General features: G+C 40.8%; 1 protein-coding gene across 7 annotated transcripts in view; it reads right to left on the reverse strand.

Moving 5' to 3' along the window:
- The window catches only part of PRUNE2 (prune homolog 2 with BCH domain), a 380,051-nt gene that overhangs the window by 165,489 nt on the left and 193,112 nt on the right, over nucleotides 1-21,450 (reverse strand). For all 7 annotated transcript variants that reach the window (XR_016315157.1, XR_016315158.1, XR_016315156.1 and 4 more), the window contains 3 exons: nucleotides 18,343-18,501; nucleotides 11,198-16,130; nucleotides 8,986-9,526 (listed from right to left, as the gene is read on the reverse strand). Coding sequence is in view for 4 of the 7 variants with exons in the window: in XM_089691098.1 (XP_089547224.1) it covers nucleotides 8,986-9,526; nucleotides 11,198-16,130; nucleotides 18,343-18,501 (5,633 nt within the window). In the remaining 3 variants the exon portion in view is untranslated. The remainder of the gene's footprint in view (nucleotides 1-8,985; nucleotides 9,527-11,197; nucleotides 16,131-18,342; nucleotides 18,502-21,450) is intronic.

Raw genomic sequence — 21,450 nt, forward strand, 5'->3', positions numbered from 1 at the left:
AACGCACTTGGCACCGCAATGCACTGTACACTGTAATGCACTGGAAACTAACGCACTGGACACCACAATGCACTGTACACTGTAATGCACTGGACACTGCAATGCACTGGACACTGTAACGCACTGGACACCACAATGCAGGGTACACTGTAATGCACTGGACAACAAAATGCATTGTGCACTGTAACGCACTGGACACCGCAATACACTGTACACTGTATCGCACTGGACAACAAAATGCATTGTACACTGTAACGCACTGGACACTGCAATGCACTGTACACTGTAACGCACTGGACAACAAAATACACTGCACACTGTAAGGCACTGAACAACAAAATGCATTGTACGCTGTAACGCACTGGACACTGCAATGCACTGGACACTGTAATGCACTGGATACTGCAATGTAATGTACACTGTAACGCACTGGACAAGAAAACGCACTGTACTCTGATACACTGCAATGCACTGTACCTGGTGCCCTCTCCTCCTTTCCTGTCCTGTTGCTCCTCTGGCTGCAGCAGGTGAAATCGAGGGCTTGCAGGCTGCCGCTCACAGGGTCCTTGTGGCCGATGACCCAGTGAGCAGCCTAGCTATTTGCCAGCCAGCGCCATTATTTTCCGATTTTTTTTTTTCACGCTGGATAAATGTCTTTGCCAGGCCGTATCTGGCCCGCGGACCGTAGTTTGACGACCCCTGTGTTAACCATTTAGCCACTGTCTTGACTATTTTGTGCTGTGGGACAGCAAGGCGCTTCATGATCTCTATGTGGGATCAGTGTCTGGGTAAGGAGTTCACCTAACATGTGGGTGGTGTGATTTCCTGGCACCCTCTACTGCAGCACTGAATACTTTCCATCTTACACTTTGAAGTGTGTCTTCTCTTCCTTTGGGATTTTCCATCTTGATTTTCGACTGTTCACCAGGATATTTATTCATCTGTATGGACATTTTGCACATTTGGTTGATTTATTCATCTTTAACTTTGTTTGCAATATTGAATAATATACTTTTATTTATGCTTGTTCATTTTTCTTTTGTCCATATGTACATTTGTCTATCTGTACACTTTTTTAATGTTTTTTTTTTTTATTTTGAGAGTGGAGTACTGGTTTATATCATATACACTTTTTAAGTTTGCGTGTTTTGGACATATTTAGGCATCTAGCTTATTATTGTCCATAAACACATTTGTCCATCTGTATGGATATACACTCTCTAGGTTTATTTTTTATTTTGAAAGCTGAGTATGATATTTTGACACAACCTTATTTGTGATTTTATCTTTATATTTATTTAGGTTATTGCATATATTGAGCTCACATTTTCAATTTTCTCTATAATAATGGTTTGATATAGTTATATTGTATGCACAATTGCACTTTGGAATTTTTAAGACACAGCATGCCCTTTTTTGGAAGTAGTTCCATCTAGATTATGTAGTGGATGCAACAGTCGTTATTTTTATTTCAGTTTTTGCTAGCTCAAGGAAATTATTTGGTTTGTTTTCAGTCATTAGACATGTTTGTGATCAAGCATATGCCAAAGGTCATATCCAATCAGTCTTGAGATAGTGCCACAGAGTGAGACAGAAATGGAAATGCTAAGTGCAGCCAGAGGCCATTGCCAGGGGTTAAACAAAACCATAGAGAAGGGTAAACATGTAGTAAGGAAACACAGCAGGGGTATGGGTAGGTGAAGTTCAAACTAGGTCAGGATGTGAACTAAGTACTAAGGTACTATGGGTGATTGAGTACAATAGCTGGCTGTGCAGATTCTTTCATCCAGACTGGTTAGGGTGGATGGAGTAATCTACTGACGTACACTGGGGAAAATAATTATTGATTATCTGCAGATTTTGTCATTTTGCCCACTTACAAAGAAATGAAGGGTCTATAGTTTTTTACATAGGTGTATTTTAAATGATAGAGACAGAATATCAACCAAAAATCCAGAAAAAAACATGATACAAATGTTATAAATTGAGTTGCAGTTCAGTGAGTAAAATAATTATTTGATCCCCAAGCAAGACACGACTTAATACTTGGTGGAGAAAGGCTTGCTGGCAAGCACAGAGGTAAGGCCTTTCTTGTAGTTGAACCAGCAAACACAAATGCTCCTGCGCTTGGGGATGGACTCGATGCTACAACCGCATTAAGAATGTCCTGGAACATGCACACCTTGCTGCCCTCAAATGGACCGGGGGAATCCAAATATACTGAATGGGGAAAGAACAAAAAGAGGGCGCACTGGCCTAGTGCATTACCATAAAAAATGTTTAATAAGAAATAATAAAGTAGGTGTTGTACTCACAAACGACAATATAGTCAAGGCACATCATAAAAGAACAGCTGGATCAACACTGCGCTGAGTAACAGTCCGCAATAGGGAGTTTAGACATCCAAAAGGCTGACGCGTTTCGAGGACTTGCCTCTTCCTCAGAGCCAACTGACCAAATGTCTGCTCCCTCTTTTATATGCTCACTACTAGTTAAACCAAAGGTCACATGGGCCGTCCTGGACACTCCCCTGTGCAGGTGGAGGAGTCACAGGGGCAATCGACATAGTGTAAGTAAACACGAAAGGTCTATAAAAAAAATATATATATATAAATATATAGGAAAAGAAAAAAAAAATTATAATAAAAAAATAAATAAAATTAATAATTATATGTATACAAAAGATGTATATATATGTTATATATAAGAACTATATAAAAATGTCAAAGGCGCTATGGAACAAGCACTTGCAGGATGAGAAAGCAGTGCTCGAAGAGAGCTCACTGGACAACATGCGTGCGTGCGTATGTTACACACACATGTGCGCACGCATGTTGTCCAGTGAGCTCTCTTCGAGCACTGCTTTCTCATCCTGCAAGTGCTTGTTCCATAGCGCCTTTGACATTTTTATATAGTTCTTATATATAACACATATATACATCTTTTGTACATATAATTATTAATTTTATTTTTTTTTTTTTATTATAATTTTTTTTTCCTTTTCCTATATATTTATATTTCTTATGCTTCCATGTCTATGCATACACACATATACCATACACTATACCAATTTTACCAGATATTATACTATATTGTAACAATACTTATTTAATTTTATTTTATTTAAACTTTGTGAGCCATATTAAGAAGTTTTTTGTAACGTTTTATATCAACATTTATGTTTTACTAGTGATTTATCTCCTTTGTTCTTGTATATAGTATTGCATATGCATATCCATCCATGGTGCACTACATTGCCACACATGCCTATGTCTCATCATATGACTATACTAGAATGAGAGGCACACACCCTGTAGGCTGCATCTCTATGAATTAATAAGTGTCTCTGCTGGGTTTCAGATCTACTCTCTATATTAAATCCATGTCCCATGGTTGTCTATGGCAAGCAGAGCACTAGGCAGCTTCGTAGCGTTGCTCATCCATCCATCCATTTATTTAAAGGCGAGCAGTGCAGTGCATCACCAGGGAAGGATTTTTATTATTTTTTATATATATGTGTAACTTTCCATTTATGTATTCATTTTTCACTGTGCACACTTCTTATGGTTCATATGATTTTATGATTGTCACTAGTTTCAATGGTTTTATTTATACACACATATATATATATATATATATATATATATATATTTTTTTTATAGACCTTTCGTGTTTACTTACACTATGTCGATTGCCCCTGTGACTCCTCCACCTGCACAGGGGAGTGTCCAGGACGGCCCATGTGACCTTTGGTTTAACTAGTAGTGAGCATATAAAAGAGGGAGCAGACATTTGGTCAGTTGGCTCTGAGGAAGAGGCAAGTCCTCGAAACGCGTCAGCCTTTTGGATGTCTAAACTCCCTATTGCGGACTGTTACTCAGCGCAGTGTTGATCCAGCTGTTCTTTTATGATGTGCCTTGACTATATTGTCGTTTGTGAGTACAACACCTACTTTATTATTTTTTATTAAACATTTTTTATGGTAATGCACTAGGCCAGTGCGCCCTCTTTTTGTTCTTTCCCCATTCTTTCTTGTAGTTGGTTGCCAGGTTTGCACACATCTCAGGAGGGATTTGGTCCACTCTTCTTTACAGATCTTCTCTAAATCCTTAAAGTGTTACTAAACCCACAACAGTAAAAATCAGTCTACATATGCAGTAATGCATGCTTGTTATACTCATTGTGGAACCTAAGGGGTTAATCCTCTGCATTGTGTACAAAATGTCATTTGATCTTGACTTCTCTGATCGTCCCCTTTTTCCAGTGTCCCCCTCTTATTTATCTCCTGATAAGACATATGTGTGGAGTCACTCTGCACATGCTTAGTTTTGTGCTAGAGAGGTTTTTATTTTTTCTTGGGAGAGTGCATGTGATCAGTACAAGGCCAATCAGCACTGTCCAAACAGAGGTCAGGGGTTCTACATCTAAAGAAAGAAAACTTCTACATGTTTTAACCAGTGCTCTGCTGAACACTGATAAAAGTCACAAAACAGTTCAAACTGCTGATGAGAAAAGGTATTTACAGTTTATATTTACTAAAATAATTGCATTTCCATGTTCTGTGTACTGTGGGAGATCAGATAGAGTGAATGCAGGGTCCTAGGTTTAGTAACACTTTAAGGTTTCTTGGCTGTTGCTTGGCAACTTGAAGTTTCAGCTCCCTCCATAAATTTTCTATAGGAGTCTGAAGGATTTACGCCCCGCTCGCCGCTCTATCCCATTCTGCCCGTCCAATGTCTTTCTTTGAACGCTCTTGCTATAGAGACCCGCATAGGCGAGGCCTTATCTCAGCCTTTTACAATCTTCTTTCCACACCTGAGTCTTCGCCTATTCCTACATATGTCACTAGATGGGAGAAAGATCTAGGACTTCAATTGAGCCCTACTGACTGGGATCATATCTGGTCAGCTACCAAGTCTTCTTCACAGAATGTAGTAGCTGTAGAGACTAACTACAAAGTTTTGACCAGATGGTACTTGGTCCCAGTGAGGGATGCTAAATAGACCCTCGGCTATCCTTCAGATTGTTTTAGGGGTTGTGTGATGGTCAGTACTTACTTTCATATTTGGTGGACCTGTCCGGTTACTCAAGCCTTCTGGACCGAAATTTTTCACATGCTATCCCTGTTATTTGCAAAACCACTACCACCAGATCCGATTGTAGCCCTCTTAAATTTTCATCTCCCCTCCATTTCTAAATCCCAATTTAAACTTCTCTTACAAATCACGGCAGCTAAGCAGATCATGGCCAAATCGTGGAAGTACCCATCTCTGTGTATTCTTGCAGGTGAGCATAAAGTTACTCAAGCAATGATCCATGCTAAAGTGGAAGCCACTATTCTAGATTCTGTTCCCAAGTTCCTGTCAATTAGACCCTATGGGTGGAATGGTTCCTTCCACTGAACTTTGATGATATGCTGCTTCTCCCTTAACGCTCTCTAGTCTCGCCCTGAGGTGGCACTATGGTCTATGTTATACACTGGTTTGGTCCCGAGATTACTCTCTCTTTCCCGGAAGTCACACATCCCCCCCACACCCTTCTCAGTTTCCTCCTTTGGTCACTTCTACCTTCCTCCCCCTTTTTCCCTCTCACCTCTGCCCCTCTCTCATTGTCTTACACAGAACCTTCATGTAGTTTTAGGGAGTAATGTTTAGGGAGTTTTAGGGAGTAAAGAAAGGGGACTTTCAGAGCTTGACCATGTCTCATTGTCCCTTTGTTCTGCAAAACTTCCAAATGTCTCCCAATGGTGCCTCGTTACGTTTTTTATACGACATCCCCTTCCCCTTGTAGGGCAACCTGCTCCCCTTTATCCCTCTCATCTTTGTTGTACATGTATCTGAAATGTCTTCTGCTTGTTTTTTTTGGCACTGGAAAAATCAATAAAATGTTTGAACAAGGAGTCTGGAGGATTAAGGTCTTTTCTCATGATCATCCTTACCCCATGAGGCAAAATTTTGCATGGAGCTCCAGACTGAGGACAATTGATGGTTAATTTGTATTTCTTCCATTTGTGAATAATCATTCCAACAGTTGTCTCACCAAGCTTCTTGCTGATGGTCTTGTAGCCCATTCCAGCCTTGTGCAGGTCTACAATCCTGTCTCTGACAGCTCTTTGGTCTTGCCCATGATGGTGAGGTTTCAATGGAAGAAATTCTGTGGACAGGTGTCTTTTATAAACATAACGAGTTGTCATTAGGAGCACCTTCTTACCTGTGTACCACATGAGCACATGGGAGCCAAAATTATTGTTGGTTGGTAGGGGATCAAATACTTATTTTACTCATTGAACTGCAACTCAATTTATAACATTTGTATTTTGTGTTTTTCTAGATTTTTGGTTGATATTCTGTCTCTATAATTTAAAATACACATATGATAAAAATTATAGACCCTTCACTTCTTTGTAACTGGGCAAACTTACAAAATCTGCATGGGATTAAATAATTATTTTCCCCACTGTATAGCTTGCTTAAAGTGGTTGTAGTAAGCTTGACTTTTATTTTACTTTCATGCATTCAACGCATTAAGGTAAAAAGCCTTCTGTGTGCAGCAGCCCCCCTTACTTGAGCTCCCTCACGATCCAGCGATGTGTGCGAGAGCAGCAGCTCTCCCAGGACTCTCCCTCCTCATTGGCTAAGACAGCAGTGGGAACCATTGGCTATTGGTACTGTCAATCACAGCCAGTGAGCTAATAATGCTCTAGGTGAGTCTATAAGGGAAGCACAGACTAAGACAAACAGATGCTGAAGAAGAATCTGAAGTGTAGGGGGACCCAGCAAGGCTCAAATGGTAAACCAGAAGGTAGCCAGAGTAAACCAGAGCACAGGAATCAGAGGGTGGAGTGGCACCAAGCTAGAAACTAGCTAGATTAGCTAACAATCAGCAAGCAAATGCCCAGTGCCCAATCTTGATTTGGATGGTCAGTCACAATAAGGGTTCATTAACACCATGTTAGCTGAGCTCCGCTGATCTGCATAGATTAATGCACACTCAATGCCAGGGCACATTTTTGTCTCTACGCCCTTTTCACACTATACATGTGCAGTGGTGTGGGCTGTGTAAACATGCAGCCCAACTTACTGCACCACAGGTCACCATACAACAACACATTGAAAAATTCTGTTGTGCATATAGATTAATGAAATGGAGAGAGATATTTCAACAATGCTGATCTCATAGTGCATGTATGTCACAGCAAGAAATGTGGAATTTTATGAGCAGCCACCACACATAAGTGTCCACAGGGACAGGAGGCTGTGTGTTAAAGTAGTAGTAAACTTAAGAGTTTACTACTGCTTTAAGAGCCAATCACAGCAGTCACATGATACGGCAGTCCTTTAAATGCATTTAATGCTCAGCTTTGAAGCAGCATAGCATTTGTATTAAGTGACCGTAATTGTCTCTCAGGACACAACCTCCTGCCACCATGGTGCTTATATGCATTTAGGTGTTAAAATGGTAAACAGTGCCTTTCGTGAGCTTACAGTGCTAACTTCATATACATACACTCACCAGCCACTTTAATAGGTACACCTGTTCAATTGCTTGATAACTCAAATTGCTAATCAGCCAATCATATGGCAGCAACTCAATGCATTTAGGCATGTAGATGTGGTGAAGATGACTTGCTGAAGTTCAAACTGAGCATCAGAATGGGGAAGAAAGAGGATTTAAGTGACTTTGAATGTGGCATGGTTATTGGTGTCAGACGGGCTGGGCTGAGTATTTCAAAAACTGCTGATCTACTGGGATTTTCACGCACAACCATATCTAGGGTTTATAGAGAATGGTCCGAAAAAGAGAAAATGTGCAGAAAGTGGCAGTTGTGTGGATGAAAATGCTTTGTTGATGTCAGAGGTCAGATAAGAATAGGCAGACTGGTTGCTGCGACATTCATATCTAGGGTCAGAATTTGGCGTAAACAACATGAAAGCATGGATCAGGGGCGGACTGACCATTTGGACACTTGGGTCAGTAGGGGGCCCCATGAGATGCCCCTGGTACCTTTCATAGGCTTTTTTGGGTGTAGTTTGAGTGCAGGCGAGGACACAGGGGCCCCCTGAGTTGTCAGTCCGCCCCTGGCATGGATCCATCCTGCCTTGTATGAACAGTTCAGGCTGGTGGTGGTGGAGTAATGGTGTGCAGGATATTTTCTTGGCACTATTATTATTATTATACAGTATTTATATAGCGCCAATAGTTTGCTCAGTGCTGTACATAATGGGAGACAGTACAAGAGACAGCACAGTAACAATACAATACAATACACGAGGGGTTCGAGGGCCCTGCTCCTTGGGGCTTACAATCTAGGAGGGAGGAAATAGCTGTGGGGGATGGAGTGGTGGGAAGAGTGGAGGAGATCAGCAATTAGGTGAGGGCAGGGTAGGCTTCTCTGAAGAGATGGGTTTTCAGGGTGAGGCTAAAGGTGAGGAGAGTAGGTGACAGTCTGATGGATTGGGGTAGTGAGTTACAGAGGATGAGGGAAGCCCTGGAGAAGTCCTGGAGATGGGCATGGGAGGAGGAGACCAGGGAGCTAGAAAGTAAGAGGTCTTGTGAGGAGCGTGCGTTTTGGGTGGTAGATGGATATCAGATCGGTGATGTAGTTTGGGGCAGTGTTATGAACAGCTTTGTACATCAGTGTTAGCAAGGTGTACCTAATAAAGTGGCCGGTGAGTGTATATTGAACACTATATATTGTTATTTACTATCTCTCAATATTATGCAATAACAATGCTAGTTGTCTTAAACTCACCACACATGTTACAATCTGATCGTACAATCTTCTTTAGATCTACCAACAAGTATGTATTGCAAGAGCCTGCCTGACTGGATATAAATTGATTGTTCTGATTAGGTAGGCCCTCATATAATATAGTTTTGGTAGATCTAAAGACGGTTTTACAGAGAATGTATGGTCAGATGGTAACTTGCATGGTAAGCTGCCTTACACTCTTTGCAGACTGAACATTCTAAAAGTATTCTTACCTTTGTTCAGCAGCATTCTTACCCAGATGGAGAGCACATACGCCACCTTCTGGAGAAAGCTTTGACTGCAGCCCCTTGTTGTATGAAAAAAAATGATTATCTGTTGCTGTGCTTGCTCTGTTGTCACTGACTTCCAGTTTACACAGTTCAAAGCTTTCTTCAAGATCCGCATAATCATTATCTCTGATAGCTGTCTGAGATCTTTCCTGTATATCACATCCCTCATAAAAAATCAGATCTCTGTCACCATCTCCGATGTCTGCTCTACTGAAAATGTCTTCAGGAGAGGTATCAGAAGCTTCAGTCTGGCTTAAAATGATGCTCCAGCTGCGTTCTGAGATTTCTTCTGATGTCTTCTTTCTTTCTCTCCTTTGAAGAAGAATTGAGGGACTCTTCTCCCCCAACTGAAAAGGATGGAGTTGGGACTCATGGGTAGCTTGGATTTCACTTACAATGGTCATGCAGGTTGGTTGAACTCTATCTGGGGACTCTGCTGAATAAACTGTTACAGGCATTGTCTTTTGATATATCTTGTCTACATCTGTGAAATAAAAAGAATGTTTATCTTTGTATGACAGTCTATGGCCCCAATAAAATATTCTGAAAGCTATTGATATCAATCTGAATAATTAAGGGACTATCTAGATTTGTATCCTGAGCTATTCTGGATCTACTACCAAATCTAAATGATCTGATCTGATACATTTTTTTAACCTAAAATTTCTAATTTTCTAATCTAATCTTAAAAAAAAGAATAATTAAGACAATTAAGAACATTTAAAGAATATGATTTACTCTACATGCAGATATCATATCATTTCATATAGCTTTCCCTTTGTTCTCATTTAGAAATGTCAGTTTAACCAAGACTCAGAACGTAAGACATAATCACAGAATTTAGACAGCAATCTAAGGCTCCATTCAGTGTTACATTGTGGGAATGTGCACATTCCTGTGCGTGTTTCCACAAATGGCTGGCACTGCACACTACTTGGATGTTGCAATATGGAGCCATTCATTCTGAATAGCACCCCAACATACCTTGATGATAGAAGTGTGCCACACCTCAGTGCACTTCAAGACAACGCTATATGGGGGGGGGGGGATTCAATACAGCTTCTGCACCACTTTTCTGGAGTTAATCTCTCTCTTGTTAATGTATTGCACCCATTCATGAAGCATTTGCAACACTTTTGGTTCTGACAGCAACTCCGAATTCAGGTAGTGCATCAAATTTAGGTAGTTCTAGAATGCGCCACTTTTACATTATGTCACATTGAAGGCACCACTTTTACATTGTGTCACATTGAATGCGCTAAATGTAAAAGTGGAGCTAATTAAGGCCAACTTTCTTTTGGAGTACACAGAAAAAAACTTGCAAAAGCGTCTCACATACATTCTAACAGTGGCGTGGCATGAGCCAAATTCAAGTACAGGTTCTACACAGGTACATGAATTTGGCACTCCAACAGTAACCAGAAACCGGCGCTCAAATCTCTCTTGCTGCACTCAAAATGGAAGAGTGCACTTGCCCTTGATAGATTGGGGAATCTTGATACTAGCAGAAAAAAACAAAACAGGGCACACTCTCCTCCTGCATTAACGCAAAAACCAAAAATGTATTAAAAAGATGCAAAAACATACTCACAAGCCATAAAGGTCATAAAAACAGAGACAAGAAGTCAAAGGTGCCAATCATGGACAGCATGCGTCCTTGGATAAAGTTCTAACGTGTTTCGGGAGTCAAACTCCCTTCCTCAAAGTAATTGATCTATTGCTCTAAGGAAGGGAGTTCGACTCCCGAAACGCGTTAAAATTTTATCCGAGGATGCATGCTATCCACAATTGGCACCTTTGACTTCTTGTCTCTGTTTTTATGACCTTTCATGGCTTGTGAGTATGTTTTTGCATCTTTTTAATACATTTTTGGTTTTTGCGTTAATGCACGAGGAGAGTGAGCCCTGTTTTGTTTTTTTCTACATGAATTTGGCACATTTTAGAAATCACAAGAGACACTTTTGCAAAATCTGCCTGCACCAGTCTTTATGAATTCCAGGGTATGTGTGTTGCATTGTGGGGCGCCATCACAAAAAAGGTGCAGGTCCAATTTCTGGACCGCTGAGCTGCGTGACAGCCCATTAATGCACTGCTTAATATAGTAATGTGTGAACCTAGCCTAGTGTTTAGAAACAACAGCCATTAATGTTCTTACCATTAAGCAGTTCAATGTTGCCACCTGGAGGAGAAATTGGGTTATTCAGAATCCTTTCTGTGAATCCAGCATCTTTCCTAGTGTCTTTGCTATTTAGAAGTGGATTCAGATGTGCATCCTCTACTTTTGCCTGTGTACCTCCTATTTGGTTAATATCTTCTGCTTCCTCACAATGACTTATGAAAGCTGCATGGTCTGCAAACATTATGCTTGATTTCTCTGGCCTTAATAAATTCTCTCCAGTTGATGGACTTTGACATCCGTGGATTAAGTCATCATTGTTCACACTGCTATTATGTTCAGGATCAATAGAGTCCAACTCCAGGACATCACCAGCAGATGTGCACAATGTTCTTGAAGGATCCTGTTCCTGAGTATCATATCGAATCACATTTGTACTGTCGGACTGAGCTGCTGTTCTTGGGAAATAGTCTGTCCATATGTTTACTTGCTGCCTATATGGCTGACCATTTTCATACTCTTTACAGAGATCTGGGCTATCCGAAGCCTGGGAACTGTTCTCACAACTATTTAACACATCAGGGCTGTCTTGTAAAGATACGGTACTGCAATTTTTTTCTGTCATGTTCCAAAGGTCTGGATCAACACAAAAAAATGGAGAAGATTGCAGATTGTGGTCATCTAAAATATCAGGCATAAAGTCTGAGTGCAAAGAACTTGCCGAGTGTAATCTGTCACAATGCTCAAAACTGCTTACTATACTATTGTGTTCAAGCTCACCAACAGACAACGAGTCATCATCCTGTAAACTACAGATTGTATTGCATTTTTCTGTAGTGTCAGTGATGTTTATTGGGTTTGTTTTAGTCTTTAAATCATTATAACTTGGCAAAGTGTATAAATGACGTTGCTCTTTTACAATATGAGTTTGGTTGTTTATATGAATATTTGGAAAATCATTTTGAACTTGCATCACGAAATCTGTTTCTTTAATGTGTTGGACAGCCTGTATATCTGTTTCTCCTCTATTTAATTTAGGATTGCAGTTATCTTCACAGTCAGACGGAGATGTATAGCTAACATTTGCATCCTTTGTCCAGATATTCAGTGAATTTTCTGTAGATGAAGAATCCTCAAAGCAATGATAAGGTGAGGGATAATCTCCACTAAATGATGCCAAGGTGACTATATCTGCACTCTTATAAAGTCTTGTAGGCCAATGGCATTGTTCAGTTTGTGACAGTGCATTGCTTTGTGAAGCAAAGGAAGAATGTTCTAATATTTCATTTTTTTCCTGTTCAGAATTCTTGTAGGCAGGTAATAATGTTGCATTCCTGTCTTTAAGATCTACAGCAGAGTTATCCAGTAGATTGTTATGATATTGAATAGATTCAGTTACATCAAGACTTGCATTGGCCTGTTCTGCTTTGTACTCCACAGAAGAAATGTTGTGCACACAACCTAGTTGTTCTTCTAATGTTTGGTCTTCTATGCCTGGAGTAGTTGAATTTGACTCATTGTTCTCAAATAATGTTGATCTTGTAGACTCCAAATCCAATAGGTGCTTCTCAAAACAGTTTTTGGTATCTTTCTCCAATGAACCAGAATAATCTAGAACTTCGTTTGATTCAGGAGTAGAAGTTGAAGACTCAGACTCTTCACATACCTGAGTATTCCAAATATCTAGATTCATTGGAACTTTGTTAATCGTGTTCAATGGGATCTTCTGTGCATTAACATTATCACTTGTATCTGAATTAGATTTCAAGAAGCTGTAGAGTTGCATATTATTTTTTGAAATTGGAAGATATCTATTTTTACTTGCACACATTGTGTCATCATATGTAGTATTACAGCCATCGGTTCCTGGCTCCGGGCTTGTTGAACTGGAAAGTGAAGAGCCACTTAGATTGTTTTCATTATAACAAGCATTCAGTTTTAGTTCTTCAGATGTATTGATATTAACTACCTCTGGACTTAAATCTGAATCAGTTTCAGCAGATCCCGAGATGCTGTGAGGACTATTTATTATATCATCTTGGCAAACAGTGTCTTCAACCGTAAGGCTTGAAGGGTTGAAATGATTTTCTTCAATTTCAATCTTCCTACTAACTGATTCCTTTTCCGTATATAAAAGTTTTTCAGAAATTGAGGGGTTTTGTAGCTTAGAAGTCTTTGGACTCAGTAAAAATGAGTTCTGAGTTAAATTCTCAGGACTCTTTTTATTAGTCTGAAATCTAGTGTCAGTGACAGGTGACAAATGAATAAATGAATCTGCATTTGTGTTTAAGGTTTCATGGACTTCTTTTATACTTGAAATAGAATTATTAAGCAGAATAACATTTGGTAAACAACTTAAGCTAGAATTTTCCAATTCATCTGGAGTGTTTAAAGAAGAAGATTCTGTGTCATACTGCAAATCCCAAGCATCTTCATTTTCACAATGAATGTTAACGTCAAAGTCTTCATATTCTTGTGTGTGAAACATGAGCTGATGGTTGCCTGTGGTTTCATTCTGTGTTTCAGAAACGTTTAATACCTTCTGTGGCTTTGCAGAGTCAAGGTCATCAAGAATATCAATGTCTGGACTGTCATTTTTATGAACTTGTGGATGAGGCTCATGCTTTCTTAATAGAGTATTATCTGATAAATTATTTGGCGATGAATTTTTTGAGGAACATGGCAACAAACAGTTCTGAAATTCACTCTGAATAATATCAAAAGGACTTGAACAATTACTTGCAGCAGAAAACTGAAATATATTATCGTTGCTTGCTTTGGGTAAACATTCCAACATGTCATCAATCTCATTAGACAAATGCATTCTATTTAGTACTGTGTTGTTACTGTTATTGTATTCAGAGCTAATGTCTTGCAATAAGCACACTTTCTGATTGTTCATTATAAGGTTTTCTTGCATTTTGACAACAGATTCAATCTTTTTCTCAGTTGTTATGTAAAAGCCAAGGGATTCTCTATCTTCAGCCACATCAATACTTGCAGAATTTGGAGCACTTGTATTATTTAATATGGGTTCATCAGTGTAAGCAGCAGGTTCGAAATCTTGAGTTTTCTCAGATGCATTTTGCTCTTGCCATAGGTTTTCTGTTTCATGCAAATTATCATCACAAAGAGGTGATGAAATTGAATCAGATGTGGAGTAGTTGGTGTCTGGAGGAGAAACCATGCAATCCTTACTTGTAACAGGAGATGTGAAATCAATACATCTATAAGACAAAAAGGGATCTTCCCAGGCAATCTGGTCATCTATAGCACTTTGCTCTTGATTACTGCCATATAAATCCCAGCCACAAAGATTTCTTTGTATGTGTTTTAAATCAGTAGATGCTTCTATATCTGATTCAAAGGTATTGCATTTTGAGCGAATTCCTAAATTAGGAATTCCATTTGCCTTTTTGGTATTTTGATTTTTTTCCAGCATGTCTTGACCTATTTTAGTTTCCATGGCATCAGGGGTATTTTCAGAAGAATGGTCACTCTCTATATTACCTACTTCATTAACTTCTGTGAAATATTTTCTATGTTTTTTTCCATGCAATGAGTTCCAAGAATTATCTGATTCATTGGTACACTGTACAAATTTGCCTGAGAAATCACACCATGGATCTGATCCTCCTTGATATGGTTTGTTTGTTTTCCATAAATCAGAATAAGGTCTGTTTTCTTGCATAGTGTTTTTATCATGATTGTCTCTGTTATTTTGCCTGTAACAGGAGGGCCCCATCAGTTGAAATGAATCAACTAAATTTCTACTTTCACTATTGTCCTTTGGCTTTTGGTCTTTCCAAGAGTCTGGGCTTGGAAATACGGACTCCTGTTCACTTGAGCTCCATGTGTCATTCAACAAGGCTTCAGGGTCCTCTCCATTCCTCCAGTATCCATACTTAACCTGAGATATGTCTGAAGATCCTAATTTGTTTATACTTTCTATCACGTCATCTGAGAAAAAGGTTGGTGTTCCATTATCCAGAGGAGAACTCTCAACTAAACTGTTCATTGGTGTTGGGGGAACTTTAACTTCTGCATGTCCAAGGACCTCAGAAGATAAAGTGGCATCATATTCAGCAAGATCACTAATACTTGGATTTTTATCACATAAATCCTCATGGTTCTCAGGACTATGCATGAAGTTGTCATCAAATTCTACTAAACTTATATTTTCTACTTCCACTAATGAAACATTGTCAACTTTTGTTTGCAATAATGATGTTGAACAGCTAGCCATATTTTCTCTGTAGAACCGCAATTCATTATGCTCTTTCTGAGCAACAGCTTGCTGTCCTTCTGAGGAATCACTTTGAAAGAAATAATCATCAGCCATTGAATAGTCAGCAGAATGTGAAGAAGATTCGGAATGGATATTTGGAGCTAGATCAAAGTTAAAAAGATCAGTGTTATCACTGTTATTTCTGGATGAAGGTGTTTCTTCCTCAATTATGACACATTCTGGGATGGGACCATAAGAATCAATACCTGCAGCAAAATTATGATGAGAACCAGCAGCTTCAGCAACTGGACTGTCATCACTAAGAAAAACAGAGCTCTCTTTAGATGAACGGCTGCTTCTTATTGTAGCAAGGCCACTGTCTGGGCTTACAAGATCTATGTTGACATCCACCTGGGCTTGTGCAGCTCCATTTGCCTCCTGTTGATTATCAGGAAAATTAACAGGGTTTTGAGGAGGGTCTACATCAGAGCCATATAATTCCATAATACCAGATGAACCCTGAGACAGAGGAGCACTCCCCGCAACAGCCTCTGTAGAGGAAGTACGGCTATTGGGAACCATGCCTATACGTCTTCTGTTGATGGCATCTTTGAGGATTGCTGCAATTTGATCACAGGTTACCAATGGGCTTTCTTGATGGTAAACAAAAAACTGATCCCACCCATTTTCTGATGGCTGGAGATCAAGAAAGGGATTCTGACATTCTTCCAATTCACAGCAAACCTGTAAAATACAAATACATTTAGTTAACCTAAAGTGTGCTTTTTTTTCTTTAATTCATATATAGTAATATCTTAAAATATAAATGGTCAAATGCAAACAAACACTATTTGAATAGTGTAACTATTGATAGTGTAACCTAGAACGTAGCTGATAACTGCTGTGGAACTTCTTTCATTGTTGCTACTTCTTCTGTAGTGTGACCAGGGTTAAAGTGAATATTCATTCATGCAGAATTCTGGGTCTGATTCCTGAAAGTGATTGGATGATTCAACAAAGCAAAGAGAAGAGGGTCTGCAGACTGCAGAGGATAGGACTGGATGAAAGCAAGCAGGTGTGTGGGGAGAAGACAGAGCTGCTGCTGGTTGTGTTACAGCTGATACAATTGGGAGAGAGACCTCAGAGAAGACTCTCATCGTGCAGGACCGTGCCTGAGAGACCAGGAACTTTCTCCCTAGGAGTGTGAGAAGTGTGATATGAAAGCCTGGTGATCCAGAAGAGGGGTCCTGTGTCTGCTAAGAGACCACCACTGCACAAATGAATCTCTTGTCTGCTATGAACTGTTGTGCCTTCTTCAAGGGCCCCAACGTTCCCAGTCAACTTTTTTTTCTTTCTTTCATCAATCACTGATCATTCTGTTAAAACCTGGACTGTTATAATAAACTAGAAAAGCTACAATATCTGGGGAAATTGTGTGAAGTGTTCTAGCCTCCACCAGTAGTCTACAACTGGAGTGGGCGGAGTAACTGGGTGGAGTGGCTTGAGTAAATATTAAAAATGAAGGCACAATCACAGTTTAGAAATTGCCCTTCAAATTTGAGGTGGCTAGAGTGCAGTTTCAATGAATGTCAATGGGCGGCGTGAGTTGCAAACAAATGGTCATATTGTGAAAACTATCAGGATTCCTCCATTCATTCCTACGGGACCAATTTCACCACAAAAACACCAATATTTTGTGAACTATTCGGCGAAACGTTCCACAAAGTAATAGCACACCAATCGGGAACAATCCGCACGTTTCGATATATTACTGTCTATGTAGTGTAAAAACTGTGGGAGGAGTTAGGGTGGTAAATTTGGCTATAATAATAAGAATATATATGTGAGATAACAGTAAGTGGTCTTGCCATGCATGCCCTCCTCTCTCTCCCCCCCCTCTCTCTCCCCCTCCTCTCTCTCTCTCCCTACCCCCTCCTCTCTCTCCTCCCTCCTCTCTCTCTCTCCCCTCCTTATCTCCGCCCCCTCTCTCTTTACATTGTACACAGATCTGACCCAACAAGGTGTCCTGCATTTACCATATATTTCGCTCCATAAGACACACTTGGGGGGAAATGTCTGTGTGTCTTATGGAGCGGCCGGCCCAGTATTCCCGCCGCCGTTGTAGGTCCGCAGTCTGTGGTCATCTCATGTACTATCTCTGCAGTCTCTGGTCATCTCCTGTACTGTGTCCGCAGTCTCTGGTCATCTCCTGTAGTATGTCCACAGTCTCTGGTCATCCCCTGTACTATGTCCGCAGTCTCTGGTCATCTCCTGTACTGTGTCCGCAGTCTCTGGTCATCTCCTGTACTGTGTCCGCAGTCTCTGGTCATCTCCTGTACTGTGTCCGCAGTCTTTAGTCATCTCATGTACTGTGTCCGCAGTCTCTGGTCATCCCCTGTACTATGTCCGCAGTCTCTTGGTCATTCCCTGTACTATGTTCGCAGTCTCTGGTCATCTCCTGTACTATGTCTGCAGTCTCTGGTCATCTCATGTACTATGTCCGCAGTCTCTGGTCATCTCCTGAACTGTGTCCGCATTTGTTCATAGTTTTTTTTTTTTTAAACTATAGTCTGGCCCTCCAACGGTCTGAGGGACAGTGAACTGGCCCCCTGTTTGAGGTCCCCTACTCTAGAGGTTCATAACACTGGCTTGAGTGTGTATTGGGTCATCCATCTAGGCATAGTTCTTCCTTAACTGAGTCAGCCAAGGTTTAACTTTTTACAATGTATCTGTGTTGTATACCATGATTCAAGTGTAAAGAAAATCTCAAAATGTATAAGTCATTCTGTTTATACAGTACAGATCAGTACACCCTCTATTGGTAACACCTGGTTATTTCCATTTTCCTTTCACACCTATTTGTCTTGTTATGATCCTACTATGCACATACATTTTCAAAAATCTAAAATAAAGAAATGTAAAAAATAATACAAAGTATGATTTTAGAATAACTTACTTGACTACATAGTTCAGGATTGTCTGAATAGACTGCAATTTGTTGCCTTGACGACTGTTCTCCAGATGTGTAGCTGGCCAAAAGGATAAGTATATCAATTTCATATTTATCAAGAAATACTTTCAGATCACCAATGATGTTCCTGTAGCTCATTAAGTCCTGGTAACAATGAAAACAGAAGATAAGATATTAAATGTATGTACATAATGTACTCACACAGGGCGATATCTAGCCCCAGGAAAGCCAGGTAGCTAGGGTGATGCACTGATTCTACCACTTATTTCTGCCTTTGTGGCACCGTTTGGTTGAGCATTTAAACATTACTGCTATACAGGAGTCCCTGCAGATACACACCACCCATGGCTGCACATGGACCCCCATAGCATAATGCCAGCTGCCTGGAAAGCTGCCTATTAGAGTCTCAGAATGTAGAAACCTTCTCATGCTCCTTTCTTCTGCTCTCCATGTCATGTGAGAGAAGAAGCATGGGAATACTGTCACATTCATTTATTTATGGGCAGTAGATGCCTATTTTAAAGGAGAAGAACAGCCAAAGCTCATTTGGCTGTACTTCTTCTGTGGATCACAGGAATGTAGTTCGTCCTGCACTCCTGTGACCTGTTTTCAGCTTTAGCCTGCTGTTGGCTGACATCACAGAGCTGGTCCAGGCTGGGGAAACACCACGACCATATGGTTGGGATCCATCCAGGAGCCTAGACCGGTACTTGGCTCAGCTTCTCACTGCTCCCACATCCCAGAGCTCCAGTGAGGGGGGGGGGGGGGGGGGTAGAGCAGACAGTGGTGACTGATAGTCACTGAAACCTGCTCACAGCGGTGGGGAGAACTGAACAATCAGCTGTGTCTGATCACTCAGTTCCCAGTCTTAGATTGGTTCAATGCTGCATCCATCTAGGTATGTTTAAAAAAAAAGGATAATAATTCCATACTTCTCTTTGATATGCAATAAGGGCTCCACAAGTAGAGCAAATTAACCGGTTATATTAAAAATGCTTAAACCCAAACTCAGGTAACTGCCTGCTCTTACCACACCAGTGCTCTCGAGTATTCTCCAGTAATTTGCTCCCCTGCTTATACATGCACATCTAAAACGCTAACACTAAAGTAAGTGGGTCATAGTAGGTATAGAACACTCTATTGTATACAGTATATAGTGGTAAAGGGGACCATGGACTGACTACAGTAAGCAAAATTGAGATCATTACTTGTTATATAAACCAAATCATCTTGCTGAATTTATTTATTGATTTTCCTAATTTTGCAAATTGCATTTATCTATATTATCCTTAGGTAAATGTTGTTTTATTAGCAATATTACTATATACAGGGCTTTTTTTCCTCAGAGAATTGGTGCAGGGACTCAACCACGACCCCTCCCCCCTTAACCCCCTCCCCCCAGCGAGGGAAAAAAGTAGAGAATGCAGTAGTCAGAAGTGCATAATGCACATAATGCAGGGGTAGATATTGCAGAGTGTGCAGGGATCAGGAGTATGTAACACAGAGAGTGTAGGGGTCAGGAGTAAGTGATGCAGAGAGTGCAGGTGCCCTGTGCAAGGCTGCGGTTACCCATACAGGGATGCACTGGTATTCTGTACATTCCCATGTAGGCATGTGGGCAGTCCCATTGATGTCTGCACCGAAACAGCCACTGTGTCCCAGTATGACATCCATATGGGTGTGGGTGCATGTCCGTGAACTCACTCTGGGTGCTTTGGGGCTGTACACCCACACCAATATCACATTGAGAACAGTGGCTGTGTCTGTGCAGCCCCTTTGTTCCAATAGATAGGTACAGCGCTGAGTAAACCCTTTGGTGCTATATAAACACTGTATTATATTAATAATAGATAACAATGGGACTGCTGCCAAGGGCATTCATGGAACACCTGCACATGCACGTGACGGTGTTGGTAAAACATTGCCCATTACAGGGTACAGATGTAATTGCCCTGTGCAAATCTCCCAGTCCACTTCCTCTGTAGAAACCATTCTCTCCCAGCCTCCTGAAAAATAAAGTTGTTTACCCATCTAATTCTTTCTTCTAGCTCTAGAAGAAACATCTGAGCCACATGCACAAGTCACACTTAAAAGTCTTACTGTACATAAGGGTGTATCTTGCTGCCCAGCTCTTCTACTTGGTTGCACTCATTATTTTAAGAAGGTAGCTGAGAAGACTAGAGTGGAGAAGAGCGGAGGGTGCCTGCAGAGTGTATAGACTGTTCCTGCTTGCTGCCCTTTGGTGGGCAGAACTTGAGCAGGAGGAGGGTGATATCAGACCACTCCGTCCCTCCTGCTCCCACCTGCCGAAGCAGACCACACTAGGCGGTTAAAAGAAACTCTAAACATGCCAGCAGCACCTGGATTAAGGTACCACACCTCACCCCCCCCCCACCTACACCCCCGCCAGCCCCCTCCTCTGCTGTTATAGGGATACGTAGGAGATGGAGCTGTGTCCACTGCCAAGAGACCAGCACTATCACTTGGAGACATGGGAACCGGGCTCCTGTGTTTACATGTGACAGCAGTGAGTGGCAAGCACAGAGCCAGCGCTGGAGGTGGTGGAACACCGTTTCACCACGTTCCAGCAGAAAAGAAGCCTGACTATATGACAGTATTAGTACATTTTGTTCATTTAATATGTTGAAGAATGATGTTTAATCTGCTATTTTTTCTACTTATATTCTTGGTTTCTCCCTTCCATAAGGTAACACTGAACTCTCGATTAAAAAACCTCCTGGATTAAGGTACCACCCCCTACCTTCCCGCACCTACGCCACTGCCCGCCCTCTCTGCTGTTATGGGGATATGCAGGACAGGGAGGGTGCTGTGTGCGCCAATAGGACATCAGCGCTGTCATTTGAACATATGGAAACCAGGCCCCCATTTTTACAAGTGACAATAGTGAGCAGCAAGCACAGAGGTGGCGCCAGAGGTGGCAGAATGCTCTTCTGCCATGTTCAGGCAGAATAAAAGCCGACTATATGATAGTATTTTTAGTATACTTTGTTCATTTTGTATGTTGAAGAAAGGTATTTAATCTGCTTATATTATATCTACTTATATATCTACTTTTGCCTTCCTTGGTTCCTC

This window comes from Staurois parvus, unplaced genomic scaffold (assembly GCF_062004578.1).
Source record: "Staurois parvus isolate SC_StPar_1 unplaced genomic scaffold, SC_StPar_1.0 ptg000549l, whole genome shotgun sequence".
In the NCBI taxonomy this organism is placed as follows: domain Eukaryota; kingdom Metazoa; phylum Chordata; class Amphibia; order Anura; family Ranidae; genus Staurois; species Staurois parvus.